This window comes from Caretta caretta, chromosome 10 (assembly GCF_965140235.1).
Source record: "Caretta caretta isolate rCarCar2 chromosome 10, rCarCar1.hap1, whole genome shotgun sequence".
Lineage (NCBI taxonomy): Eukaryota > Metazoa > Chordata > Testudines > Cheloniidae > Caretta > Caretta caretta.
The window spans coordinates 51123973-51149825 of NC_134215.1; the positions used below are offsets into that span (position 1 = coordinate 51123973).

Below are 25853 nucleotides of genomic sequence, written 5' to 3' on the forward strand. Positions count from 1 at the left end.
CTCAGAGGGGAGATCTTAGGTAGCACTGTATGTTCAGCCAGTGCATATGCTGTCCCTGTCTTGTGCCCTGCACCAAGGCTATAAAGCGCTACCTGGCGAACTGCCCGAGTTCCTTCCCTAACACATCAGCCTGAAACAGAGCCTCAGGAGCGTCTGAACTGAAATTACCTCACTCTTATTTTCTCTTGCTCAAGATAGTTAGTGCTAGTATCCCCTCTCTCTTTTTTGTTCGAGTTTCTAAAACAATTAAAAAAAGTTTTAGAATAGTGAACTGTTACCCATGCATAGATTTTCCCTCCTTGTTTCTTCCCTCTTGGGAAGTGGAACCTGGAAAGGGTATGCCTGGCTCCCCAGGTTTAAACATTGCCTTTCCTGCTGAGAGGCTATCCTAGCCAGTGACAGACATTCCCGCCATATATGCCGTCTCAGGGAGTCACACAGCCCTCAAAAGTATAATTTCTGCCTCAAATTAAAATCAAGGGCCAGAAAAAAAGGAACTAACGTTGCATCTGCTTATGATGGAGAGTTCACTGACTAGCTTCCAACCCCAGCCCAGGGCCCCTCCACATACAATGAGCCCCGAGAAGGCCAACTCCATCAACTTCCTTGATGCAACACTCCTGCATAGCTTCAAATAAAAGATCCCTGGATTCCTCTCAAAAATCCTCTAGAAAGCAAGCTTCAAATCCCTTGGGTAGAGAATCTACCACAAAGAGACGATCCCTGACAAGATTGACCTCCTCAGCACGCACTGATCTCTGACTCGGTACCCATGAGGCTGCAGACTCCTCAGGTACAATTATTGCCAGCAAGTCTAAGGACTCCAAGAGTTTGGGCTCTTGAAGATTGGTACTGTTGTGTGAATGAAGCAGTAGGGAAAAAACACAGCTCCTCTAAATCGGTACTGAGGCCCTAGGGGACCATCAGAACCTAGTACTTCAGCCCTGCATAAAACCAAACCAACTCCTACTGGTCATTCAGAGTGCAAGAGACCTCTGGAACTTGTCAGCACCATCTACCTCAGCCACCTCTGCTCATCTTACCTCAGTGGTACCACCCTCCATCCCGGTACTGCAGGAATTTTGCTTTCCCTGTACTTGGTGGTTTCAGAAAGGCCTGAGTCTCTCCTGCTCAGCACTGACTCATTCCCAGTATTGATCACCCCTCACTCCCTGGAGATGTACATAGTACTGACAGAGTCTACCATAGCTTCCATAATTGCTCCACCTCTGCCAAATCTTGAAGAGGACAATGACGACAATTTCTCATCAGTCTCTCACATTTCTGTCCAATGCTCTCCTTTCCACGACTAGGGAGCTTTCCATTCTGAGACCTTTGCAGAACCAGTTTACTGTCATGGGAGACATGGCCCACCCAGTTGGTATGGACATCCTTGAGTGCCCCACCCATGCCTTTTGCACCACCTCAGTGGCCTTACTGGGACCCCTAGGTGGTTTATCGCTTCTAATTCTCAAGGGCCATTAGTGTTTCTCACTTGAAGAGAAGGCAGTTCCCTTGAGCTTCTCTAGAGCTCCTGATTTGCAAGAGGAGAGTCTTGAAGTACAGGAAGTGAGATTAGACAAGATTATTCCTACAACTCCCATTCCTTCATTCTCCCCCGTTGAAGCCATTGTATCTCCTTCACCGACCTTGACAAATGATTTTAAACAATTTCAGGACCTTATTAAAAGGGCAGTGGACTCCTTACAAGAAGAGGTTAAGGAGTCACAGCACAAGCTAGTCGACATCCTGCAAACTTCCTCATCTGCCGTGTTGCATTACCCATTAACAAGGACTTGCTGGACCCAGCAAAAATAATATTGCTTACCCCAGCTACAATACCTCCCACCAGTAAGAGGGTGGACAAAAAGTACTAGGTTCCCTCCAAGGAACCAGACTTTATTTTCAGACCCATCCCTGAATTCTCATGTTGTCGATACTGTAAATGAACATAGCAACAGCATCAGGCTAAATCAGTGCCATATGACAAAGATTTTCAACCTCTTGATTTATTTGGATGTAAATCATACTCATTGGCTACCCTACAATTTAGGATCGCTATGTTCCAGGCTCTTGTGGCAAAGTATAACCATATTAATTTCTCCAAACTGAATGCCTTTATTGAGCATCTTCCAACAGACCAGAGGGAGAAATTTCAGGTGATCATTGCTGCAGGCCAACTCCTTGCAAGAACTTCTCTGCAGGCTTCTCTAGACACCACTGACCTAGCTGCTCATTCTGTCTCCATGGCGGTGGTCATGAGGAGGACTTCCTGGCTTCAGTTATTCTGCTTTCCAAACTGCCTCCAGTCTACAGTCAAGGACCTTCCATTTGAGGGATCAAAGTTGTTTGCCAAGAAAATTGATGAATCCCTCCACACATTAAGAGATTCTAAAGCCATCTTGTGTTCGCTGAAAATTTACATGCCTGCACAAAAGAGAAGATTCAATAAATCCCAGATGGTGGAGAGACCCTGGCTTACTCAATTCCCTTCCTCCCGAGGCATTATGAACACAGTGCAAAAGACAACAGTTGCAGAAAAGGAGACCAAATACCTCACAAGCATCCGTTTCACAACCCACTGCATCTAAACATCAATTTTGATGGGTTGGTCAAGGACCTGAGTTACCACCCCCACTCTTATCTGCTGCAACAATCCATGTCTCTTGCTTCAGTGACCGCCTCTCTCTTTATCAAAACTGGGAACACATACCTAGAGATAAGTGGGTGTCGGAGATCATTTCTGAAAGTTATTCTATCCATTTTCCCTTCCTCTTCCTGTCCCTCTTCAGGGACCTCTCTCATGAGCACCTTTTATGATAGGAAACCAACTCTTTCCTGAACCTGGTTGCTATAGAACCAGTTCCCACACAGGGAGGGAGGGGATTCTATTCCAAGTACTTCCTGGTCCCGAAAAAGAACACTCAGATTTGTAAAGGTTCAGTGGTTCAAAATGGTAACTCTTGCAGCAATAATTCCATCTCTGGTCCAAGGGAACTGGTTCTCAGCCCACAACCTACAGGACACTTACTTCCATATTGCAATTCACCCACCCCACAGAAGGTTTCTATGATTCATGCTGCGTCATGATTACTCTCAATACAAGGTGCTCCCATTCAGTCTATTATCCATGGCCAGAGTGTTCTCAAAGGTCCTTTCTGTGGTAGTGGCATATCTTCACAAAGAAGAAATTGTGATCTTCTCATACTTAGATGATTGCCTGCTCATAGCACGCTCCTTGAGTGAGGGTTTGATGGCCACACAAAAGGCCATGAACCTATTCTTCCGACTGGGACTACAATTACAGTACAACATCTGGAACTCATAGGAGCCTACCTTGATGCAGCAGCAGCCAGAGCATTCCTTTCCTTACACAAGTTCAACACTCTGATCAATTTCATCTCAGCAGTCCAGGTCAGCTCTCAGACATTGTCCAGAAATGGCCTCCAGCTTCTGACTCACATGGCATTGGGCACCTTTGAAATAAATCAGGTGAGACTCCTCTTCAAAAAGGTGGCTCCGAACTGTCTACTTACCAAGCAAACACATCTTAAACAAACTTCTGTCTATGTCCTTGATAGTAAAAAAGTCACTGACCTGGCAGAAGGACCCTCACAATGTTTTCACAAGGGTTCCCTTCTCTGAACCACCCCTAATGTTGGTATTAGCAATGGACACATCCCTATTGGGATGGAGAGCCCACTTGGGAACCCATGGTGTTCAAGGTAGGTGGTCTCCACTTGAGTCCATGCTACATATCAACTTGTTGGAACTCAGAGCAGTCAGAAATGGCTGTACATGTTTCCTCCTACAATTAGGGGCAAGCATATAAATATCATGGACAACAGCTCATGTATGTATTTTTTATATAAACCACCAGGGAGGAGCGAGATGGTCTTCCCTCTGCGCCAAAGCAATGAAACTCTGGAATTGGTGCGTTCATAACCACATCAACATCTCAGCAGTTTACCTTCTGGGTATACAAAACACTGGCAGACACTTTCAGCAGATGCTTCTCCCAGGCTCAAAAATGGGAAATAGAACCCTCCATTCTCCACAGCATATTTCTACACTGGGGCATCCCAAAAATAGACTTATTTGCTGTATTCAAAAACAAGAAATGCTCCTGGTTCTGCTCTAGGGTCAGTCTGTGTCACACTCTCTCGGAGATGCCTCTCTTCTCCAATGGAAGAGAGGTCTCTTGTATACATTTCCACCAATTCCACTAATATCCAAGGTCCTGCTCAAGATAAACCAAGAAAAAGACAGGATTATACTTATAGTTCCCACATGGCCAAGACAAATACTTCCCCTACCTTACTGAGCTCGCTGTTTGCCAATCAACTGTTCTCCAGCCTGTTCCTCATCTCCTCTCTCAAGATGCCACCAGATCCATCAGTCCAATTTCCAGGTCCTCCAGCTCAAGGTGTGGCTGGTTGATGGTTTCAGGAGTTAGAAATGACCTGCTCTGAGGATGTAAATGCAGTGCTGTTACGTAGCAGGAAGCAAACTACTCACAACACGTATATCTAAAAGTGGAAGAGAGAATCAAACTCTCGTGTGACTTGGGACACATTCCTCTTACATCCTCTGCACTATCATTTGTGCTAGGTTACATCCTAGAGCTAAAAAGGTCAGGATTATCTCTAAGCTCCGTAAAGGTGCACCTTGCAGCTATCATAACCTCCCATCATAAGATAGAGGGTTGTTCTGTTTTCACTTTTCCCACAACAAGAAGACTTCGCAAAGGTCTGGGTAACATCTTCCCAGAAATCAGATGCTCCACACTGGCCTCGATTTTGTCCTCAGGGGTCTTATAAGACTTCCATTCAAACCCATGGCCACCTCCTCACTTTTACACCTCTATGAAAACTGCATTTCTGCTTGAAGAGTGGGAGAGCTAGAGGCTCTAATGACATACCCTGCCTTTACAGTCTTTTTTACAGAGAAGGTCACACTAAGACCACACCCCAACTTCCTACTGAAAATATCTTTGGACTTCCACATAAGTCAACCTATCCACCTCCAGGTTTTCTTTTCAAAACCACATGGAGACAAAGATGCGACATTGCACACACTGGATGTCAGGAGAGCACTAGCTTTTTATTTAGATAAGACTAAGTCCTTCAGGAAATCTTAGACTAATTCTCTCCATTGCAGACAGATCTAAGGGATCATCAGTCTTCAGACAAAGCCTTTCTAAATGGCTATCAAGCTGGATTACCTACTGCTATTGGTCTCACAATCTTCAGCCTCCTTCTAGAGTATGATCTCATTCCACGAGATCCCTCTCCACTTCCATAGCTTTCCTCAAAAACATTCTGGTCACAGAAATATGTAGAGCCACTACTTGGACATCTATCTGCTCATACATTTTGCTGAACTTTATGCTGTCACTCACAACTCAGTGTCCAATGCCATATTTGGCTTCACTGTTTCATTCTCAATTCTAGACCCAACACCAAAGCCCCATCCCTCTGTTAGGGGTACTGCTGCAGAGTCACCTAAAGTGGATTGCTACTTGAGAAAGAAGGTTACTCATCCTGTGCAGTAACTGTGGTTCTTCGAGATGTATGTCCCTATGGGTGCTTGTGACGGGGGCCTGACTCACCACCTTGGCGCCTCCTGCTGGCTGTGCTAGGAATTAGCTCTTGGTTGCCAGTGCGCCTTCCTCTAGTGGTGTCTCACGGCAATCACTTCTGCTCCACCCCTAACACCCCGCATTGCTCCCCAGACCGCAGCATCCTCTTCTAGACACAGCCCTTTGGCTGTGCCCCACTTGGTTCTCTCCCCACTTCCAGGGGAAGTGACAGTCCTCAGTCTAGCCACTTCCCTCAATGGCACACTGCAATCTCTGATCTGGCCACTCTCCTCAGTGGTGAACTGCAGTCTATGCACTAGCCATTCCCCTCAGTGGCAAGGGGGGGTCCATGGGAAGAAACCCAGGTCTGCCCACTACTCCACAGTCTGTCCCAGGGACCCTATAGCTAGCAGCCACGTGCTGCTGCCCTTCCAACTCCCACCACCTATTTCCCTTGGCCACTTTCCTGTAGCCCTAGCACCTTCCTAGCCCTTTGTATCAGGAGCCTCAGGCTAGAGGTTCCTATTGGCCCCCTGACCCTATCTCTGGTACTCCTCTTAGGCAGCCAGTCCTTCTCCCTTGCACTCCAAGGAGAGACTGACTCTGCTCTGTTGAGCAGCCTTTCTTATATGGTCCTCCCTGGCCCTGATTGACTGCTCCAACAAACCTTCTCCTGATTGGCTCTGTACAAGCCCTCTTCCCATTGGTTGGGTTTTGTTCAGCCTCCCTGAGGGCTGCTTTAACCCTTCATCTACCTGTGTGGGGCAGCCGCTCCACTACAGTGCTCCATTGCCGGCCCCCCTTCCCTCTGCTTTGGAGTTCTTTCCAGTGAGCACTGTGGCAGAGAAGGACTTGAGCATGATTTGCCCATGCAGTGCTATGTAGCCCTGATGCAGGGCACGAGATGGGGAGAGTGCATGTGTGGGCTGAGTGGACACTGCTACTTAAAATCTCTGATCTGAAGCACAGGGGGTGCAAGCACACCTAGAGTGGAGCGCCCATAGGGACACACATCTCCAGGAATCACAGAGACTAACAAATTTATTTGGGCATAAATTTGTTAGTCTCTAAGGTGCCACAAGAACTCCTCATTGTTTTTACTGATACAGACTAACATGGCTACCCCTCTAAAACCAAGAATCACAGTTACTGCACAGGGTAAGTAACCTTCTCTTAGAATCAGTCACTTAGAGCAACCTCCCTGCTCTGTGAATGGTTGCTTCTGCAGTACAAATCTGAACTGATAGAGTTCTGAGGGGAAAAAACCTCTAATATTATTTTCCAGCTATTAACATTTTTTCAGCTTCAATTTAGGGTGACTTAGAAAAGATCTTATAAAAAGATAGATTTGGTATCTGTAGTGGTACTGCAAGTCGGGTATTTCCCCTGGATAAATACCAGAAAAGGACATCTTGATCAGCTCTCTTATGGAAGCTGTTTGTTTAGAAGTAACCAGCATTGGAGGGAAGGTCAAAACTATAACTTTAAGATCAATCAGACGATTCTTTTTGATTCAAGACATTTAAGGCAGTACGGGATGTATGACCAACATCTTTAGAAGTCTTGGTCTAAGGAAAGTTTTAATTAAAGTACATGAAAATCTTTAATAAATAATTAATAATAATAAAACAACTGGGAGAAAACATGCCTGCTTTCACACTGTGAGTTCTACTGGCCAAAGAGATGCTGAGACATACCCTAAGTGGCTTAGTGCTGTAGACAGGGTAACTAGATGAATGAATAACTGAAGACAAATGTAAAGGTTCACTTCAGGTTATTTATTTGGAACTAACTCAGGCCTTGTCTGCACTAAAGGGAAAAGCTGATCTAAGCTAGGCAATTTGAGTTACATGAATAGTATAACTCAAATCGACATAGTTTAGATCTACTTACATACTACGTGACGTCGATAGGAGATGATCTCCCGTCGACTCCCTTTACTCTTCTCGATCAGCTGGAGTACAGGAGTTGATGGGAGAGCAATATCGACCACTGATGCATTGATCGCAGCAGCATCGGTCCTCCGGTAAGTGTAGACAGGTCCTCAGGCCCTTCAGCACAAAGTAGCTTTGTCTTCTAGGCCTTTCTTGCCTCAGGTCAGGTGCCACTCTGATCTAACAGAATGTTCTTTCCCTCTCCAGTTGTCTAGATTAGAAAAAACTATCTGTTTTTTCCCCCGATTTACATACCCATCTCCTTTTTCTTCCTCATGATGCCATATGTAATTTAATAATTATAACTCTATAGTACCTTTTTTCTTTGAAATATAACCTTCATTAATTAGGGTCAACAGTAAATAATACTCAACTCCAAGGAAGTTTTGTGGTCATTTATTTATTTTTAAAATTCAACTTATCATAGATGCTGGGGGTGCTACAGCAGCCCCTGGCTTGAAGTGGTTTCCATTAAATACAGGGTTTACAGTTTGGCTCAATGGCTCTCAGCCCTCCCCTATAAAAAATTGTTCCATCTCCTCTGCAACTTATTCCCAAATAATTCCCAGAAATCACAAGGCACTCTTCAAAAGGGCACTGCAGTTCCTGCCTCAGAGGCCTGGTGAGGCAGGGAAGCAGGTTTTAGGAGGAGACGTTACAGGAAGTGAGCTTTTGAGTGTTTGTAGGTGTGGCTGGGTATGCTTGTGCCTGGGAAGGCAAATTTTGTGAGGGAAATGATGCTTCTTCTGACTAATGGCTACTAGGTCATCCCTGTGTTCCAGCTGCAGTGACAGGGCAGTAGAAATGGGTGAGGGTAGGGTTGTTTTTTTTCTAGGGGTGGGAGATTCAACTAGGGAGAGGAGTTGCCTTTTTTGAGCTGGAGCCCCCTTAGTGTAAAAGAAGTGGGTGATGGCACAACATTCTCTCGGAGGTATCCTTGAGTTTTGCAACCTAATCAGAGGGAGGGATAGCTTAGTGGGTTGAGCATTGGCCTGCTAACCCCAGGGTTGTGAGTTCAATCCTTGAGGGGGCCATTTAGGGATGTGGGGCAAAAATTGGGGATTGGTCCTGCTTTGAGCAGGGGGTTGGACTAGATGACCTCCTGAGGTCCCTTCCAACCCTGATATTCTATGATTCTATGTCCTTCCATATTGCGTCCCAAATAGCCCAGATTTGTTCACTTTCAGGGCATGTGCAATGTGCATTTGTTTACCAATGGGCAATGACACAAATGGGACTGAGGTTTTGAAGGGAGTTTTTTTCTCTCACTTTGATGTCATTGTTTATTTGGGATTGTAGGGAGCTGGGATAGCCTTCCTCCGAACCAGAGGGTAAAGAGCTACTCTCTCTGCCTGACTGGGCGGAGCCAGGCCAAGCTTACTCCATCCACCCCCTCCCCGGAAGGGGAGGGGTGGAACAGGAAGTACAAAAGGCAGAGCCCTTAGCCCAGTCAGGGCAGCACCAGGGGCCAGACACGGGGGGGGGGCAGACACAGGCTGCTCCCTGTAGACCCTGCTGCTGAACCAGGGGAAAATTGACCCAGAGGAAGGACTTGGGCTACCAGGACTGCTGGCCACAAAGGAGCTGGAGGAGCCAGGCAGCAACCCAAGTCAGAGTGAGCCCAATGCTGAGCGTGAGCTGGGGCTACTGGCAGCTGAATACCCTGACAAGTTGGAGGAACCAGAGGGACCCACTTGAGAGACTGGATAGGAAGTAGCCCAGGGGTGGAACTGGACAGTGTGGTGAGTTAGTGTTTGATCAGCATGTTGCGGATGGATCCCTGCTCACCCAGTGGTGGGACACTCTCCTCCCGCCACTATCAGGGCCCTAGGCTGGAATGCAGTGGAGTCAGGTGGGCCTGTGTTCTGCTACCCCACCTCAGGGCGGCAGAACCCTGATAAAGAGTTAAGGACTCTGCCGGTGCTCCCCTGCCCGAGGGGTGTGTCATGGACTCTTGCTGGCGCTCCCCTGCCTGTGGGGTGTGCCACTGACTCTGGACAGGACTTCTGTGTCGCGCCAACTGTGACGGCACACCTCCCTCTGCTAATTTCTTATTGATGGAGAGGTGTGATCAAGGCCTTTTGGTGAGGCAGTAGCTCTCCACCGCCCCCCAGCAGTTTGGCAGACCAACTAAGATCTTGCTACAGGGAGCTTTAAAGTTTTCCAGGTGAGGAGTATTTACTGACTTTTACTTTTGACTTGATTGTATTTTTAATTTTGGGCAAAGGTGTCTAGAGCCCAGGGTTAGTGCTTTTATTTTATAACAAACTAAAACCCAAAATATATTTTAAAAATTCTGCACAAATCCATATATTTAATGGACAATTCTCAGCCATGGCTCCAGGCCATGCCAGTTGGGAATATAGCCCAACATGTTTAAACATCTTTGTAAGATGTAATTTGGTTAATGAGTGATTATTCATGTTGTACAGATTAATTTTATTTTAAATTAAAATGTCTACAATGACATCTATGTACAATAATATTTATCATGATAGTCCTTTAAAATCTATAAGAACCAGACTCAGTCCTGGCATAACTCCAGTGAAATTAGCAATATTTTACTGTTATGCCAGGATGAATATAATCCATGGTTTTTATTTGTTAAATCTGTTTGCTACTGTTTTCAAACAGCAGAAAATTTAGCCACCATGAATCCTTTGTGCATTGTTTAATCCTTTGTGCATTCATGCTAAAATAATATAGACTGATGCCACAGAATATTAACTGGGATTTTTAACATAGAGAAGGGACCAGGGGGCTCAGAGTGCTGGTATTAGCACAGTGAAACAGCAAGAACATTCTGAGTTAGTATCCTCTGTTGCCTGTACATAGTAATTGCAAGTTACTGCAGTTCATAGACAACACTGGCCTATCAAGAACAGGAATCGGAGAGCATGCAGCCATCAGCAGTTTCATGCAAATTACATAAATGTACATGTTAACTATCCCTATTTAGGAGAGAGAATCCTATAATTTTTTTAAGCAAAAATATATTTTTTTATCACATTGCTCCTCTGAAAAGCTCTTTGAGTCCAGTTTGTGTTTCAGTGGAGATAGGAACATAGCTTCAGTCTCCCCAAATGTTCCTCTTTATAGCTTTCATAGGTGTACATGAAGCAGTCCAAGAGTGTATCATCCACTTGATGCATATAGGGTAGCTCTCATTTTGTTCTGATCTCTGATGTTTAGAGATCATGTTGATAAAATAAGTGCCTTGGAAATTCCTAAGATCGACAGATTCAGGTATACAACAAAATGACCAAGCTAGTCACATAACTTAGACTGTTGCATGTAAAGAGTGACGGTGCAGGTCCTTCCTTCTTGAATGCTTCAAGTTACCCTTGTTTGTAAGGAAGTATTTTTTTAGTACAACTGGAAGAGGAGCTAGAAATGTGGTGTAGGAACTGCACTGGCAAATTAAGTACAGATTTGTATTGTTCATGACACTGTAATTAGGCTGTCAGGATGTGACGAGTTACCTCTGAGCCAGAGCTGTGGTCTACACTACAAACTTCATTGGTATTACTATGTTGCTCAGGGTGTGGAAAATTAACACCCCTGAGCGACACCGTTATACTGACCTAACTCCCAGTGTAAACAGTGTTATGTCAAAGGGAGGTCTTCTCCTGTTGACTTATCCACCGCCTCTTAAGGAGGTGGAGTACCTACGCTCATGGGAGAAGCTGTGCTGCCGGTATAGGTAGCATATTCACTAAGTGTTACAGCTGTGCCGCTGCAGCCCTGTAAGTGTAGACAAGCCATGAGATTCTTAAACCTCTTATCTTTGAGCCTGCCTTCTTAAACCTGATGAATCCGTTACCTCTCAGCTTAAACCTGCTTAAGTCTCAGAGTCATCCCTGAGCCAGAGAGTGTGATGTGTCATTAGAGGCAATTACCTGCAGCTCTTGTGATAGGCCCCTCCCCATTCAACCAGGGTTCACCCAGTTCCCTAGCAGGGCAGGTGATCCCAAGGGAACAGTCTCTTCAGGCTACTCAAATGTGACTTCTTGGCTGGGAGCGTTCATATTGCCCAGCAGTTCTGACAGACTGCTCCAGCTCGCCATTGCTCATGCTTCAGCCTGTTCTTACTCTCTATCCTGTTCCTTTTTCTATGCTAGCCAACCTGTTCCAGCTTATATCTGCTCCTGCCTCAGCTGGCTGCCTGGCAGTTTTGACACAAGTCCCTCTCTAGCTGGAGGCTGCAAGAAATTTGCAAAGAGGTTACTATAAAGCTATACAGTCCAATCATCTTTCCCATAGAAAAAACAGTTTTCTCTACCAAATACCTCTCAAGCAAACAAATCCTCTCTACTGTAATGGTTTAGCTACCTTTGTCACTGTGCTTCTTCTCACTGCTTGAGCTTGGGAAAAGAACAAGTATTTAAAAGGTCTGTGGCTCCTTGCACCCCTACCAGTCACTAAGCCTACCAATCACTAGCTTGCTTCCCAAGTACAGTACTTTCAGGTTAATTTAGGGATGGTTATTGAGTTTTCCCTTGTTATTTCTTTGACCTGAAGAAAAGTAAAATATTTTAAAGACCAGATCTCTGAAGTGGCTTTTTTTTTTTTAATTTAAGATGGAGCACTCATTCAGAGGACCGGTTTCAGAGCATTCTCATCAGAATTCATGCTCCCTCCATGAGGTCCACTCCTGTCATTGAACCACCCAAAACCACAGACAGCACCCACCCACAGAAGCCAGTGATTTTCTAGCTGGACTCCTTCACTTTCAGTAGAAGGTAAAAAAATTTTAGGTGATAAGAGAAAGAGAGGGGAAAAAAAATGATTAGAGGGGAATAAATGTCTGGAATTTATTCCTCTTGACTTTGGGCTTCTAATAAGCTGAACACCAAAAAAAAAAAAAAGCAAAAGGGCCCACTTGGTCTGCGATGGCCTGCTGCTTTGTTACATTCTACAGTAAAAGTTATCCAAGCTGAAACTAACATATTTTCCTTGTAATGATTGGGAAAACCAGTAATAAATTTAAGTGGGCTTTCTAGAGCCCTGAAGGAACCCTTTTGAAAATTGTCACCAAACTGAAGGAAGAAGTAGGGAGATTTCTCTGACTCTGATTTTAATCACCCTTGACAAAAATGCTTATTCTTGAATCCTGGGCCCCATAAATATACACTTTTTTGCCTTTGTAATGTTTCATATTGTGCTATTACATATTTCAAACATATCTGGGGGTGGTTAGGATGAGAACTCTTGGGACCTACCTCCAAGGTTTTCTCTTTTTCCCCGCCGATTTCGAATTGCACTTGATAGAATGATACTTATTGAATACTGTGCTGCATTGTCAATATACTGGGGATATATTTCAGCAATAATACATTTCTAGCAAAAGGGATAATATAAATTTAGGAAAGTGTTCATATACATTTATTCCCCAAGTGGCAAAACACAGTTTTCTTAAATTCTGGCAGGCTATTAGTTAAGTGGTGAGTAGATCCTTTCCAATATATATGGTAGTCCTGGTCCTGTGAATTGAAGTAAAAGGGAGCTGTTGGCACTCAACCATTTAAAGGAATGGGTTTCATATGTGTCATTGACTTGTCGGAGTCATATCCTAATTTAATTAATCTACATTATTTGGAGAAAATAGTTTACTTGGATGCTCTATTTTGAAACTAGAATTAATAAGAGAATCAGAATTGCTTCGGTTGTTGTAAGCTGTGGATTGATTGGGGTTAGATATCCTAGCAAAAGAGAAAATTTGCATCTTAAAGAACTATGGTCTCATTGAAATTCTTCTCATGTATAATTACAGAAAACTGAATAAAAAACTTTTAACAGTAAGCAACTGGCAGGCTTTGTGACATTTCAAGCATGTTAAAATCGGAGAGAAATGGAGCTTTAGTCTCCTCCTCTTGCATTACGTCTTTATTTGAACAAGTATCCTGTTTCTGTTAGTTTCTTAAATGGTCTCAGGAGCTTATTTATGCCTGATCCAGACAAATTTTTAGCATATTTGTTGTGGAGAGTTTGTCAGAATGGCTGGCAGCGAAGAGACCCTTAAGAAAAAATTGCAAGATGAAAATGAAATTGCAGAAAGCCACGAAACCAGGTAAAGTAACTTTGAGAATTTATACTAACAAACAATATCTTTATTTCACAAACCCTAAAACTAAGGACCTGATTCTGCTCCTGCTAAAGTCAATGTGAACCATATTCACTTAATGTTAACTTTACTATTTAATGCAGAATGACAAAAGTCCTTTGTTGAAACTAGAAAGCAAAGAAAACTGTGCCAATGATTCTGAATTGACAATCTCCTTTGCTAATCCATAGACTATCTGAATTTTATTGCTACTAGCATTATTCAGTTCAGACTATGTCCTATCCACAGTGTAATAATTATCAAAATTTTACCAATTCTGTTCTGGATCTCTGGATCACAGACTGTCCCTTTATAGTATTCTGTGCGTTTATTTATAAAAATAGTCAGTTTGCACAGTCTTTTTTTATTTGAACACCTGTGTCCAGTGGCATAGTGTTCACTGCATAAGACAGAAACCGTTAAATCCAGAAATGGGTGTAGCAGTGATTTTGGGGGGTGGGGAAACAGTGATCTGAATACTGATGTGAAGATTTGTAGTTCTACAAAAATTGAAAACAGTTCTGTAAAAGAAGAGAGTATGGAGTTGAAAAATGGCTTAAAAGTTACTTCAACCTTAGGGCAGCAGTCACTCTCAGCGTAATGTGACTTTTTTTTTCTTCTCCTTCAGCATACATGTATGTAAAGCAAGGCAAATAGTACTGTAGAACTGGCAGCCTGCTCAGGGTGGGCAACAGCCAATATCCATTAATTTCAGAATCTCGAAATTAATTGTCTCGATTTTTTTTCCAATACATGAAAGAGCTTGGTTCCTGATAGATACCTTATTCTAGACTTACACTAAGCACTGACAAATCATTATCAGCACCTTAAAACCTTGTTTCAATAAGATTCATTTGTATTTCCCTTTTAAGGTTTATTTTTCTTCCCACCCCTTAAGTTCTTTATTTTTCATCTGGAATACATGACTGCTAATATTTCTAGAGGCAGAAGTAGTGGTTCTCTCTATTTCACAGTTGATATCAGAGTATCTGCTGTGGGTAGCTTAATGTAACTTGTGTTTTTAAATTTGTACATAAGTGAGTAAGGTAGAATCCTGACTCTGTTGAAGTCAGTGGAAGTTTTGGCATTGACTTAATAGGGACAGAATTTCACCCCAATCTGCCATGGAAACAAGCACTTGGTTAAATATAATTTGAAGGAAATTCAGGTTAGGAACCTATCAGTGGACTTAAATATTCCAAGCTGGTATTAGACGTGTCACATGAAGGACTTAGTCTCAAGGGTGGATGAAATCACCATCCAGACACACCATTCTCAATACGCTCCTTATTCGCCAACCTATTGGTGCAATGTGTTTAAAACCTTATTTCATATTAAACATTAAAGACTTTTCGCAAAAAGGCTATCTTTATTACATTCAAAATATTTACCCATGTTCCATCAAGATGCAGAGGACTTAGGAGTCAGTAAATAAACCATAGGTGCAGGTCTATTACAAATGTACCAAACAAATGGCCCAAAATCCAGAAAATATAACTCGGTGCATAAAAACATAACAGCCATCCTGGGTCAGACCAGTATCCTGTCTTCTGACAGGCCAGTGCCAGATGCTTCAGAAAGAATGAACAGAACAGGTCAATTATTGAGTGATCCATATCCTGTCATCTAGTGCCGACTTCTGGCAATGGAAAGCAACTCAGTACATTGCATTGTAAAAAAAACAAAACAAAAAACTTCTCCACAAGCAATAGCTTAGTCTAGCAGTTCTAAAAACTGAATTATGATTCAGACGGTCAACTGCAGAAATTCATGGCTAACTGCTACACAAAAGTATATAATTCTATGTGAAATTCCCAGATAAAAAATTTCAGTAAAATGGAAATAAGTTTGTATAATTTGTTAAAAGAATCGTTATTAGAACCTTGCACTGAAAATCTTCTGACTTTTTGACCATTTAATGAGGTTAAACCCAACTCCCAAGTGCCTGGAAATGCACAGGTAAGACAGTCCAGAAACCCTTAACTGTGCTCCTGTACCATTTTCATGTATCTTTGATTTATATACTAGCAGCTGGGAATATTTTGAATCCCTCCTATTCCACTCTGGGCTGTGAGAAGTCCATATTTAGGAGTGTAGACCTATTCAAATCAGAAAGTTATGTGAAATGTAAATATGGACTTTTGGAAATATCCAGATTGTGACTGTGGATAACCTGAACTAGGCCTTTCCCCTCTTGCCTGTTTAGATGAATGAGCCCTGATTTTGGTTTGTATTCAGCAATGCAGTTAAGTTCACGTTTAACATTACAGTCAATGGGACTTAAGTACATACTTAAATGTAAGTGTGTGTTTAAGTGCTTTGCTGAACTGGGGCCTCTGTGAGCGTCCACAGAGTGGATGGGTAACTGCATGATTTTCTGAGTGTTATGATGTGTGACTAACAGGATGCAGTATTGCCAGCTCTTGTTTTTGTTTTGTTTTGGTCACAACTCTAGCAATTTTGGGATTTTTTTTTAACCTTTCATGTAAAAACATGAAGAAAGGTTGCTAACTCATGAATTTTCACATATTCAAAATGGCTACCACCTCCTATTACTGTCAATGGGGCTGAAGCCAGCAAGATGGCCACCATTTCCTAGCTGGTTATCAGCTTGCGGAAGTGAGGCTGCCCTTAATAAAGTTGTCTGTCACCTCTTGCTGTTTTCAGTGAGATTGAAGCTATGCTCACAGGTAAAATGGCTGTCACTGTATAGTTTAGGGGGCTAGACAGGACATGGACTGTGAGGAGGTGCAGAGCCACTGAAAAGTGAATGAGGGGAAGGGGTCACTGGGAAGAGCAAGAGGCAGATTTAGGGGTTGCAGCAGAATGATGCAGGGGTATGTGGGGCAGGAAGGAGGCTGAGAAGTTGTTGTGCAGAGAACGATGAGGGAGGTGTGAAATAAAAGGGATTGGGTGCCAGGTTTCATAGCATGGAGGTGGAGGCAGGTAAAGGAAGTCCCCTCCGAGCAGCCAGGGGAAGGCACATTGCCAACTCTTGCAAATTGATCACAAGTCATGGGATTTTTAGTAGACTGGCACCTAGATCACTGCCTGCAGTAGAACAGGAGCAGACAGACTGATCCATCTCTTGGATGGGAAATTGCATACGAGAAAAGAGACAAGGGCATCGTAAGAATTTTACCTCAGGTTTATTAATTTTAGTTCACCAGTCTCTGTTTTATGACTTGCTACTATGATTTCATGGGGAAATTTGAAACTTAATTTAAGAGAAGATTGTGAAATGAGTGACATTTACTAGAAGTTTGTTGTGTCCCACTAAAGATGGTGGACTGTTCCAACTATTATTAGTCATAACCTCTTTTCCTGTCTGATCAGAGCAGAAGGGAATGATTACAACTGTTACTATTACTGTAATGAGGCTCTTCCCAGTGACCCCTTCTCTTTCTCCAGACTCTTTGGAAATGTGTGTAATAATTATTAGTAATGTCTCCCAACAGTTATGGGTTCCATGGGACTGTCCCACTTTGACCCACTAAACCCCATGTCCTAGTTGAAGTAGATCATTTCCTGCATTCAGTGGCACCCACAGCCGTACATATGGTGTGCATCATTGGCAGGGGCAGAGCTAGAGAGGGCAGCGGATTCAGCTGCTCCTGGGCATGTTCAGCCTCCTTGGGCATGTTCAATGGCTGTAGGGAGCTCAGGAATGGGAAATGACATTGCACCTGCTTGGGCTGGAAGGTGGAGGCTGACTGTGGCATGGGCATGATAAAGGAGGCACTGGGACCAGGGGCTGCAGAGGAGATGGGCCCACAGGGATTGACAGTGACCAAATCCTGCTTGGATTGGAAAGGTTGGGAGGTATGTAATATAAGCACAAACCACACTGTAGACGTTTTCTTAACATAGTGTTCATATTATTACAATTTTAGTATTTTCTGTAAAGTCCATTACTGTAACCGCTAAAGGCTTAAAATAAAGTGGCGAGAACACCATGAATGTGAGTTCCAGCAGTACATCTTATTAGAACAACGGCCTCACCTTTTCTGTAAAAATGAAATTGGATTTTATATTTCCTGTCATCCACTTTACATAAGTGTAAAACTCTAGATGATAACTTGTGTGTCCAGGTAGACTTGCTTTACGATCAAAGGTAATTTCGTTAATTTGGGCCATTTTCAGGCTAGTGCCTTCTTGTATCAAGGATAATATGTATTCAGAAAGTATTATACATTCTCATAAGGGCAAACGTATACATTAGCCTTTTGCGCTGATGAATAATATTGATAACCTCTTCAATTGAATTGACTTCTTCTCGAATCTTAACGTAGCTAAAACAGGAATTTCTCTCTTAAATTATATTTTGTCCAAAAATGAAAATCAGAGGTTTGACACTTGTGTAAATATCCATATTATAGGTTACTCATAAAATCTGTGCTTTCTGCAAATTACAGATAAAGACTCTTGTTCAATCTTTGCATACTTTTACTCAGCAGATGTCCGGGATGTTGATACATAAGCAAAGAAATTTTGTTCACAGTGGTCAATAGATATATGCTAAAGGAGATGATGAATCAAGAGAAAAAGATGCTGATCTGTGACTTTTGGACTTTAGGGGGGCAGTTTAAGCCTCTCAAATTTTGCTTTCATTTTAGTAAAGGGGAGTTTTGCTTGATTTTTAGTTTTTTTTTTTTTTTCTGTTAAAAGGATTTTGGTGACAGTCGTCTCAAATACTTGAGGTACATATGCTTCTGTGGTGACACTTATAAAGAAACTGGCATAGTACTTTGATCCCATCAAACAGTGCCACCTATATATAGGCTTGAGTTTGGGCAGTTAAATTATATGCATAGCTGTGTGTGTGTGCTGGACACAGGATTCTATGCTTATATGGTATCCAGAACTCTGATATTAAGGAAGATGAAAGTGCAGAATTTGTGGAGGGAAAAATACCTTCTGTGACATGTTTTTGAGTCTGGAAACTGGGCTGCAGTTACTTGAAAATGGATGGGGAAGAGAGAAAAAGTATTATAATAACTTCTGTATAGCCATTTGTAGAGAGTACAATGAGGCTGAGTTGGATAGAATTCATCACTGGAAAGTCTCCACTGGAGAGCTGGATTTCTGCTGCATAGGTCAGAAGGGAGCAAGCCAGTTTATTACAAGATCATTCTAGAGTTGTGTCATACACTTTATCGTCTGAATAAAGCCTTTTTTGACTAAAAGGCTTGATGCATTATTTCTTTTCCATGCTCTCATATAGTTTTTAATAATGTACTAAATTTGTCTGCTTACCAAACTAAAAGGAAAAGAATCAACTTATTTTTAATTATATTTAGTCACTAAAAAAGAGATTTTTGGTCCTTTTCTTGCAAATCAAGATAGGCTATTGTTGGCAGCAGGAGCATAGATTTGGGGGGGTATGTAGAGGTGTTGTCCCCCCCACCCCCAAACTATATACAATTTTTGTTTTAGTAGTTTACAATTCAGATTTGATTCCTAATGTGAGGTAGAGCCCTGCAGTGGGACTGGGATCCCATGGGTCTTGCAGGACCTGCTGCCATAATAGCAGGAGCAGGATAAAAATTCAAGAAACAATCCGGGAATGGGTGGGAGTGGGTATTGGGTGGGGGGCTGGGAGTGGGATTAAAAATATAATCCTCCCATGCCACAAACACATGAACATCCCAGCCAGCAGCCACCACTTTCCAGCCACCCAGCTCTGAATTTCTGCTGCCCTTCAGAGCAGGGTGGCTGGGGAGGGGTGGCTCCTGGCCCCCCCCCAAATATAGAAGTCAAACTATGCCTGTGATTAGCAGCCTCCCTTTTATAAAAGCTATTAGCTACTTGTGAACTTTAGTAGGCAGTAATTTTTTTATTTTATTTTGTTCTTTAAGCTTAATGTAGCTTTTACATTGCATCCGATGAAGTGAGCTGTAGCTGACAAAAGCTTATGCTCAAATTTGTTAGTCTCTAAGGTGCCACAAGTACTCCTTTTCTTTTTACATTACATTAGTAGTTTGAGAAAGTTTGTTTCAGTATTTATGAAAAACAAGTTTGCACAGTCAGCAATAAATAGCTACTACTACTAGCTTGTAAATAAGCTGAGCCTGTTGACAGGATTAGTAGGTGTGGCTATTTGGACTAGTGCAAGTGTGAGAGAAATCTGTTTAGCATAATTTTGTCTCCTCCATAGAAAGGTAGCCTGGATTTCTTATAATTTATCTTGTGGCCAACGTGGTTTCCTCTGTTACATTTGTGACATTGCACTCCCTGTGTTTTATGGAAATATGCTTATGAGTGTGAATATGATGTAACTGGAATATGCTTTATGCAAAAGGTCTCTTGTAAGGTATCATAACAAAGGTTATAATCTACTGAATATATTCCTCCTATTTGTATATAGGTATTATTCTTGGATCTGAAGCTAAAAATATGAAGTATAACTCTGAGGTTCTATTGTAATTATGCAAAGGCTGGCCCATTAATGGTGGTTTAAATCTTGATGGCTCCCATTGACCAGGACAATTGGTTGTAAACGGCTCTGTTTACTTACAAACCTTCCAGTGTACATGGGGGGCCAGCCCAGGAAGAATGGAGGCTGGAGTCTCACAGGACATGTGATCATGTCACCTCATACTGGAATCTATCCTAAATCTGGTACTTTTCCATTTAGGAGGGGTGGGGACCCAGAGAGACAAAAGATTGCCACCTTGTGACAAAACCATAAAAAGGGGTGAAGCAGGACAGAGGTGGCTGCAAGTCTTGAGAACACCCCTGCTTTCCACCTAAGATGTCTGCTGGAACTAACAAGGACTGTACCAGGGGAAAGGATTGGGCCCAGACTAGGAAGGCGTCTAGTCTGTGAAAGAAGCTTATTGGAACATCTCTGAGGGTGAGCTATTATCTGTAATCAGTTTCTTAATGTATTAGGCTTAGACTTGCATGTTTTTGCTTTATTTTGCTTGGTGACTTACTTTGTTCTGTCATTACTTGAAACCACTTAAATCCTACTTTTTATATTTAATAAAATCACGTTTTTGTTTGTTAATGAACCCAGAGTAAGAGATTAATATCTGGGGGAGCAAACAGCTGTGCATCTCTACCAGTGTTATAGAGGGTGGAAAATTTGAGTTTACCCTGTATAAGCTTTATACAGAGTAAAACGGATTTATTTGGGGTTTGGATCCCATTGGGAACTGGGTGTCTGGGTGCTGGAGCTAGGTGACCTTCTGATCTGTTTTCACTTAAAGCCCGCAGCTTTGCGGGCATGGACCACACCTGGGTCTGTGTTTCAGCAGGCTAGCGTGTCTGGCTCAACATGACAGGGTTTTGGAGTCCCAAGCTGGCAGGGGAAATGTGCTCAGAGGTAATCTCAGCACTTCAGGTGACAGTTCCAAGGGGGTCTCTGTGACCAAACCCATCACATTATTTATGTCCATTGAGTTCAGTCACTGGCACAAGTGGGTGCATTATCTGGTACTAAAACTCATTTTAGTGATGGCGGGTTTTTTTCTTCTTCACATATTTCTGTATACCCTGTGATGAGACACAGAGGTTATACAACTCGGGAGCTTCAGGGCCATATTCTCATCTTGCATTGATGTAAAGCTAGGGTGACTCCGCTGTCTTGAGTGTTTAGAATTCTTACTGCAAACTTGTGGTCTTTAAACCACAGCCCTTGCAGGAGGGGCTAACATTACAACAGGAATTACCAAAAAGAATTCAAGATAATTCAGCCACATTTCTTCCTGGAATTGCACCTTGCACTACTTGCACCTGCATAAGGAGGGCACAATTGAGCCCTTAACATAATATAAATTAAAGATATCCGCATGTTTGCATATTTATTTAATGTACCTAAGGGCTCAATCCTGTCTCAGTGGCAGTTGAGAATGTTTAGTACCTAATAGTAAAGTTGGGTGAAACTTTTTTGGTGAATAGCAATTTCACCAAAAAATGCATTGTCACAGGGTAGCACTGGCCTTTTGACTCATCAACTGCTTCCCAGTTGGGTTTCAAGGGATGGCATCTGAGCCATAAAAATGGGGAAAGAGATAGTGGAGAGTTCAGTCTAGAGAAGTGCACATGAGAGCTTCAATGGGGTGAGAGATTAGCAAGTGAGAGCCAGGAAACTATAGAAACGTGATTGGAATAACAGAGACTTGGTGGGATAACTCACATGACTGGAGTACTGTCATGGATGGTTATAAACTGTTCAGGAAGGACAGGCAGGGCAGAAAAGGTGGGGGAGTAGCACTGTATGTAAGGGAGCAGTATGATTGCTCAGAGCTCCGGTACGAAACTGCAGAAAAACCTGAGTGTCTCTGGATTAAGTTTAGAAGTGTGTGCAACAAGAGTGATGTAGTGGTGGGAGTCTGCTATAGACCACCAGACCAGGGGGATGAGGTAGATGAGGCTTTCTTCCGGCAGCTCACGGAAGCTACTGGATCGCATGCCCTGATTCTCATGGATGACTTTAATTTTCCTGATATCTGCTGGGAGAGCAATACAGCGGTGCATAGACAATCCAGGAAGTTTTTGGAAAGCGTAGGGGACAATTTCCTGGCGCAAGTGCTCGAGGAGCCAACTAGGGGGGGTGCTTTTCTTGACCTGCTGCTCACAAACCGGGTAGAATTAGTGGGGGAAGCAAAAGTGGATGGGAATCTGGGAGGCAGTGACCATGAGTTGGTTGAGTTCAGGATCCTGACACAGGGAAGAAAGGTAAGCAGCACGATACGGACCCTGGACTTCAGGAAAGCAGACTTCGACTCCCTCAGGGAACGGATGGCCAGGATCCCCTGGGGGACTAACTTGAAGGGGAAAGGAGTCCAGGAGAGCTGGCTGTATTTCAAGGAATCCCTGTTGAGGTTACAGGGACAAACCATCCCGATGAGTCGAAAGAATAGTAAATATGGCAGGCGACCAGCTTGGCTTAATGGTGAAATCTTAGCGGATCTTAAACATAAAAAAGAAGCTTACAAGAAGTGGAAGGTTGGACATATGACCAGGGAAGAGTATAAAAATATTGCTAGGGCATGTAGGAATGTTATCAGGAGGGCCAAATCGCACCTGGAGCTGCAGCTAGCCAGAGATGTCAAGAGTAACAAGAAGGGTTTCTTCAGGTATGTTGGCAACAAGAAGAAAGCCAAGGAATGTGTGGGCCCCTTACTGAATGAGGGAGGCAAACTAGTGACAGAGGATGTGGAAAAAGCTAATGTACTCAATGCTTTTTTTGCCTCTGTTTTCACTAACAAGGTCAGCTCCCAGACTGCTACGCTGGGCATCACAAAATGGGGAAGAGATGGCCAGCCCTCTGTGGAGATAGAGGTGGTTAGGGACTTTTTAGAAAAGCTGGACGTGCACAAGTCCATGGGGCCGGACGAGTTGCATCCGAGAGTGCTGAAGGAACTGGCGGCTGTGATTGCAGAGCCATTGGCCATTATCTTTGAAAACTCGTGGCGAACCGGGGAAGTCCCGGATGACTGGAAAAAGGCTAATGTAGTGCCAATCTTTAAAAAAGGGAAGAAGGAGGATCCTGGGAACTACAGGCCAGTCAGCCTCACTTCAGTCCCTGGAAAAATCATGGAGCAGGTCCTCAAAGAATCAATCCTGAAGCACTTGCATGAGAGGAAAGTGATCAGGAACAGCCAGCATGGATTCACCAAGGGAAGGTCATGCCTGACTAATCTAATCGCCTTCTATGATGAGATTACTGGTTCTGTGGATGAAGGGAAAGCAGTGGATGTATTGTTCCTTGACTTTAGCAAAGCTTTTGACACGGTCTCCCACAGTATTCTTGTCAGCAAGTTAAGGAAGTATGGGCTGGATGAATGCACTACAAGGTGGGTAGAAAGCTGGCTAGATTGTCGGGCTCAACGGGTAGTGATCAATGGCTCCATGTCTAGTTGGCAGCCGGTATCAAGTGGAGTGCCCCAAGGGTCGGTCCTGGGGCCGGTTTTGTTCAATATCTTCATAAATGATCTGGAGGATGGTGTGGATTGCACTCTCAGCAAATTTGCGGATGATACTAAACTGGGAGGAGTGGTAGATACGCTGGAGGGGAGGGATAGGATACAGAAGGACCTAGACAAATTGGAGGATTGGGCCAAAAGAAATCTGAGGTTCAATAAGGATAAGTGCAGGGTCCTGCACTTAGGACGGAAGAACCCAATGCACAGCTACAGACTAGGGACCGAATGGCTAGGCAGCAGTTCTGCGGAAAAGGACCTAGGGGTGACAGTGGACGAGAAGCTGGATATGAGTCAGCAGTGTGCCCTTGTTGCCAAGAAGGCCAATGGCATTTTGGGATGTATAAGTAGGGGCATAGCGAGCAGATCGAGGGACGTGATCGTTCCCCTCTATTCAACATTGGTGAGGCCTCATCTGGAGTACTGTGTCCAGTTTTGGGCCCCACACTTCAAGAAGGATGTGGATAAATTGGAGAGAGTCCAGCGAAGGGCAACAAAAATGATTAGGGGTCTGGAACACATGACTTATGAGGAGAGGCTGAGGGAGCTGGGATTGTTTAGCCTGCAGAAGAGAAGAATGAGGGGGGATTTGATAGCTGTTTTCAACTACCTGAAAGGGGGTTCCAAAGAGGATGGCTCTAGACTGTTCTCAATGGTATCAGATGACAGAACGAGGAGTAATGGTCTCAAGTTGCAGTGGGGGAGGTTTAGATTGGATATTAGGAAAAACTTTTTCACTAAGAGGGTGGTGAAACACTGGAATGCGTTACCTAGGGAGGTGGTAGAATCTCCTTCCTTAGAGGTTTTTAAGGTCAGGCTTGACAAAGCCCTGGCTGGGATGATTTAACTGGGAATTGGTCCTGCTTTGAGCAGGGGGTTGGACTAGATGACCTTCTGGGGTCCCTTCCAACCCTTATATTCTATGATTCTATGAAAGAAGCTGCAGGAGGCTCCTGGGGGAAAGCTGAAGGTAGAAGAGCAGCAGAGGGGTTTGCTGGTGGATCCCCCTTAACCAGGGGCTGGCCAACTAGGGCTGGAGATGGCTGAAGGCCAGAGAGCAGCAGAGGAAGTTGCCTGCTGACTTCTAAGCTGGAGAGCCAAAGCTGAGTGCCAGAGAGGGCTGATGGCAGAGACCAGTGAAGGAGACATCAGTGGATAAATCCCATGCTGGAGAGCTGAAGGCCAGGGAGGGTGAGGGATGCTCCCCTGGTGAGAATGAACTCCAGCAGAGAGGCTGTGGTCATTCCTGCTGGGAACAGCAGGAGTTGTGATGCATCTGGAAGGCCTGAGGTGGCTGTCCTGCTGCACCCCCTGGCTTGAAGTGGTTCCATTATATACAGGGTTTACAGTTTGGTTTAATGGCTCTCAGCACCCCAGCTATAAAAAATGGTTTCAGCACTCCTGGTCCTGATTGAAAGATAGGAGAGGACCAAAGAAGTGCCCACCTGTGGTGGAAGATGCTGGAGCATGCTAGGTGCTTTGTCCAGGGCTGGCCTTATGGGTGGGTGGCTGTCCTGGGCACAATGGTCAGGTAGTGCTGTGGTCCAGAAGCAAGATTGGGGTGGACCTTGGTTGCAAGGCTGTGGAAGGGAGCTTAGTGCAATGGGGCAGGGGAAGCAGTGGGGCCTGGGGACAATAGAGGGTTGGGGAGCCCAAGGAGGCTGTGGAGGTTAGGGAGGGGATGGGTGGGGAGCCCACAGAGCTTAATTTGTTCCAGGGCTGAGCCCTGGCACCTCTAGGCTTGGCAGTCAGCCCCAGCACCTCTGGGCTTGCCATGTCAGTTACACATCACTCAGTGGCCAGAGGAACTTCCTGAGCTCTGGCACCTCTTGCATTACAAATTAATCACTGGGATCCAGGGAGTTATCTTGGGCCAGGGGGGATGGGTGGGGAGCAGGGATGATGTGTGGGGCCAGGGGCAATGGCTGGGGGACTGAAGGAGGCAGCAGGGGTTGAAGGCAATGGGGGGGATGGGTGGGGAGCCTAGGGAGACAACGGGAGCAGGGTGGGTGGGTGGGGAATTCAGGGAGGTAGTGGGGGCTAGGGATGATGGGGGGGTGGGGTAGGTGGGGAACCTGGGAAGGCAGAGGGGGCTGGTGCACCAAAATGCAAGTTCGCCCAGGATGCCATTTTTCTCTGAGGTCAGCCCTGGCTTTATCAATAGTGTAAAGATTGTGGGATTTTAAGGACTGCATAAACTGGGTGTGAGAAATGGACTATGTCTGGGACTTTTAGTAATAAGTTGGTCCCAAAGAGGGAAAGTATTGAGACAAGAGAGCTGTTGTGGAGTTACTGGGGACTCT

At 44.0% G+C, this 25853-nt stretch overlaps 1 protein-coding gene across 4 annotated transcripts in view; it reads left to right on the plus strand.

Moving 5' to 3' along the window:
- The first annotated feature begins 13345 nt into the window (after nucleotides 1-13345).
- Nucleotides 13346-25853, plus strand: part of ACSBG1 (acyl-CoA synthetase bubblegum family member 1) — a 71036-nt gene continuing 58528 nt past the window's right edge. For 2 of the 4 annotated variants that reach the window (XM_048866492.2, XM_048866488.2), the window contains exon 1: nucleotides 13346-13585. In XM_048866492.2, the coding sequence (XP_048722449.2) occupies nucleotides 13512-13585 (74 nt within the window). In that variant the 5' untranslated portion in view covers nucleotides 13346-13511. Of the gene's footprint in view, nucleotides 13586-20255; nucleotides 20475-25853 lie in introns of all 4 variants that reach the window. The other 2 variants (XM_048866489.2, XM_048866487.2) reach the window with 2 other exon arrangements.